A 3,896-nucleotide genomic window follows, 5' to 3' on the forward strand; every position below is an offset into this window, starting at 1 on the left:
AGACTACATCCAATTTACTGAGTAGAGTGTTGGGGGCTATTTTGTAAATGACATCGCTGAAGTCAAGAATCGGTAGGATAGTCAGTTTTACGAGGGTATGTTTGGCGGCATGAGTGAAGGATGCTTTGTTGCGAAATAGGAAGCCGATTCTAGATTTAATTTTGGATTGGAGATGCTTAATGTGAGTCTGGAAGGAGAGTTTACAGTCTAACCAGACACTTAGGTATTTGTAGTTGTCCATTGGTTGAAGAGCATGCACTTAGTTTTACTAGCGTTTAAAAGCAGTTGGAGGCCACGGAAGGAGTGTTGTATGGCGTTGAAGCTCGTTTTCAGGTTTGTTAACACAGTGTATAAAGAAGGGCCAGAAGTATACAGAAGGGTGTCGTCTGCGTAGAGGTGGATCAGAGAATCAACAGCAGCAAGAGCGACATCATTGATGTATACAGAGAAAAGAGTCGCCCCGAGAATTGAACCCTGTGGCACCCCCATAGAGACTGCCAGAGGTCCGGACAACAGGCCCTCCGATTTGACACACTGAACTCTGTCTGAGAAGTAGTTGGTGAACCAGGCGAGGCAGTCATTTGAGAAGCCGAGGCTGTTGTGTCTGCCGATAAGAATGCTGTGATTGTTATAGAACGCGGTGATTGGTATAGATTGTTTTCCTCATCATAACAAAAGGAAAAAGTCAAGGTTCCAAATTCACTGTATGAAAAATAAAATGCTAATGTATCTTTATTAGATAAGTATTCAACCCCCTAAGTCAATACATGTTAGAATCACCTTTGACAGCGACAGTAAGTCTCTAAGAGCTTTCCACACCTGGATTGATACTCATTTGCCCATTATTCTTTTCTAAATTCTAAAAGCTCTGTCAAATTGGTTGTTGATCATTGCTAGACAACCATTTTCAAGTCTTGCCATAGAATTTCAAGCAGATTTAAGTCAAAACTGTAACTCTGCCACACAGGAACATTCACTGTCTTCTTGGTAAGCAACTCCAGTGTAGATTTGGCCTTGTGTTTTAGGTTATTGTCCTGCTGAAAGATAAATTCATCTCCCGGTGTCTGGTGGGAAGCCGACTGAACCAGGTTTTCCTCTAGGATGTTGCCTGTACTTATCTCTATTCTGTTTCTTTTTTATCCTGAAAAACTCCCCAGTCCTTAACGATTATAGCCATACCCATAACATGATGCAGCCACCACCATGCTTGAAAATATGGAGAGTGGTACTCAGTAATGTGTTGTATTGGATTTGCCCCAAATAAAATATTTTTTTCATTCAGGAAAAACAGTTAATGCCTTGCCACATTTTTGACTTATTTCAGGGTTTTTTCAGCTTTTCATTTGTAGTTATAAAATGTATTTCAAGTGCATTTAGACAATGTCTAAAAATCCTTCCCATAATGCCCCTCTCTTCTCTCTATTTCCTGTATCCCTCCATCAGGCCTCCGGGCTGCAGCGTCGTATTTTGGAGCTGGAGGACGCGGCGCGTCAGATGAGGGAAGTGCTAGCGGAGAGAGAGGCGGGGCTTCAACAGAGTCTCCTCCTCCACTGCGAAGAGACCTCAAAATTAGTGGTGGCGCTAGAGGAGCAGTCTACTCAGGTATTGATACGTATTACTAAGACGGTGAGTTAGCATTTCCCATAGGAATACATGTCACACTTAGCCATCATGCTAACTATAGCGGCGTGCAGTTGTATACTAGATAGCTACGATACACAGATGAAGAGCAACAGCATTAGCCATTAGCCATTAGCATTGGCCAAGTATCTGCACATGTCAGAGGGGTTTCCCCCACTCTAAACACGTCATATTCCTCACAACGATGGTATCCATGAACTATCCATCATTGGGTTTACTGAAAGCAAGTGTCTGTTTTGTTACGTTCAATGAAATATGACTTACCCTATCGACACGTTTGGCTAGTTCTCTGGTCTATACTAGTTCTCTGGTCTCGCCCATCAACCCACAGCAACTGGTCTCTAACAACCACAATGCAACACTTTGTTGTGTGACCTCCAATGCTAACCACAGAGCCCTTGTGGTTCCCAACCCTTCCCCAGGTAAGGGAGCTCACCCTGCGTGTTAGCCTGGCAGATGGCCGTGTTCAAGGGCTGGAGGAGCAGCTAGGACACGGGGAAGCCCAACGCAGGGAGCTGGAGCACAGGCTGGTCGGGCTGACCTCTGCCCTGAGACGAACCCTCGGGATAGGCCGCAACGGACGCTCACAGACCCCTGGGTCCAGAGGACGCAGCCTCTCCCCCTGGAGAAGTCGCTCACCTGTGAAGGGTATGATGGTCACTCACTAATGACGTAGAACGGACCGCCACTCTTCGTAATGACTGCTAATGACATTGATTCTGGTGTTAAGCTAACATAACATAAAATAATAATGTAAAAAAATAAATAAATCAGTGTCTCAGTGAGTTGGTGTTAATCTCTAAATGTAACAGGTGAAACCAGCACATCCCCGAGAGGTCCTGTGTCCTTCCCATCCTGTAGTGATGAGGGGGAGCTGGATGTGGACGCGGTACAGAACGCTCTCAGGGACTTCCACCAGGAACTCAAAGACACAAAGAGACACAGGGTACTGTGWCATATGTAGCTGTAACGTCACTCCTTTTAAAGCAGGAACTAGCACAGAAGATGTCCTCAGTACTGATAGAGTATTGTCCAGTCCTTCCAGGATTCCACGATCGCAATTGTTTTGTATTTATAGCTAAATCAACAATCCCTGCATATTATGCGAGGATTGCAAATTTGACCAATCGTTTCCTGCATAAAACWGTGAAATCATCGCAATATTATCGCATTAAATCATTCCATAGGCTGCTTTTGAATCTACGTCGTGATCACGTTGTTAATGAGCGACTAAAGGGTCGGTTCCTCTCCCCTTGCAGGATGAAGCTAAGGCCCAAGTGACCAGTCTAACCCGGCAAGTGGCTGAGCTACAGACCAGCCAGGACAAGTCAGGCACTAGGCTGCAACAGTTGACCAAAGCCCTGAAGGGCCTGGAGGAGGGTGAGAGAGCAAGGCCTGATACGGTACACATTTTGAGGACCGAATGGTACTGTGTTTCAGGTCAAGTTGAGGTTTATTTCCATCCACATAGCAGTCAATACAAACTGAAATCCGTGAGCAAACCAATGGCATATGGGACTATCTAAATAGATGCTCAGAAATTGTAAAAGAAAAAGGAGGCTTTATTTGTATTGTGTAGTGGGTCGTCTCTGTGTGTTTACCAGGGAAGGGAGAGGCTGTACAGGGCTCAGATCTCTCTGTCTGTGTGTTTACCAGGGAAGAGAGAGGTGTTGGAGCAGCTATACGGGGCTCAGACCTCCCTCTCTCTGCAGGAGGAAGTGACACGGCGAGGGGACAGGGACAGGAAAAGCCTGGCAGAGGAAGGAGTTAAACTCAAGACCAGTCTGCAGACCGCTGAAGCTAATAGTAGGACACTGCAGGTACCGTTAAGATAACCGGGCTGAGAGAGAGATCCAACCCAACGCTGTTTAATATTCTATGTTCCTTTCCTTTGATATTTATTGACTGAGCACGGATGGGGGTCTGGGGACACAACGTGACAAATGTTACGTTTCATTGATTGGTTAATTGATTGATTGACTGACTTTGTGATTTTATTGAATGGCTGACTGACTGACGGACTGACTGACCATTGACTGACTAAACTGACCGAGTGTTGACGGACGGACTGAGTGTTGACGGACTGACTGAGTGTTGACGGACTGACTGACTGACTGATTGGCTGGCTGGCTGACTGACTGTCTGACTGAGTGTTGACTGAGTGTTGACTGACTGACGGACTGACTGACGGACTGACTGACTGACTGATTGGCTGACTGACTGACTGACTGATTGGCTGACTGACTGACTGACTG

At 45.7% G+C, this 3,896-nt stretch overlaps 1 protein-coding gene across 1 annotated transcript in view; it reads left to right on the forward strand.

Moving 5' to 3' along the window:
* Positions 1 to 1,443: 1,443 nt before the first annotated feature.
* Positions 1,444 to 3,896, forward strand: part of LOC112078971 (rootletin) — a gene marked incomplete at its 5' end in the record, with an annotated part of 3,263 nt that continues 810 nt past the window's right edge. Inside the window, 5 exons of the mRNA XM_024145065.2 lie at positions 1,444 to 1,602; positions 2,064 to 2,289; positions 2,454 to 2,587; positions 2,901 to 3,021; positions 3,298 to 3,461. Of these exons, the coding sequence (XP_024000833.2) occupies positions 1,444 to 1,602; positions 2,064 to 2,289; positions 2,454 to 2,587; positions 2,901 to 3,021; positions 3,298 to 3,461 (804 nt within the window). The remainder of the gene's footprint in view (positions 1,603 to 2,063; positions 2,290 to 2,453; positions 2,588 to 2,900; positions 3,022 to 3,297; positions 3,462 to 3,896) is intronic.

This window comes from Salvelinus sp. IW2-2015, unplaced genomic scaffold (assembly GCF_002910315.2).
Source record: "Salvelinus sp. IW2-2015 unplaced genomic scaffold, ASM291031v2 Un_scaffold6606, whole genome shotgun sequence".
In the NCBI taxonomy this organism is placed as follows: Eukaryota; Metazoa; Chordata; class Actinopteri; order Salmoniformes; family Salmonidae; genus Salvelinus; species Salvelinus sp. IW2-2015.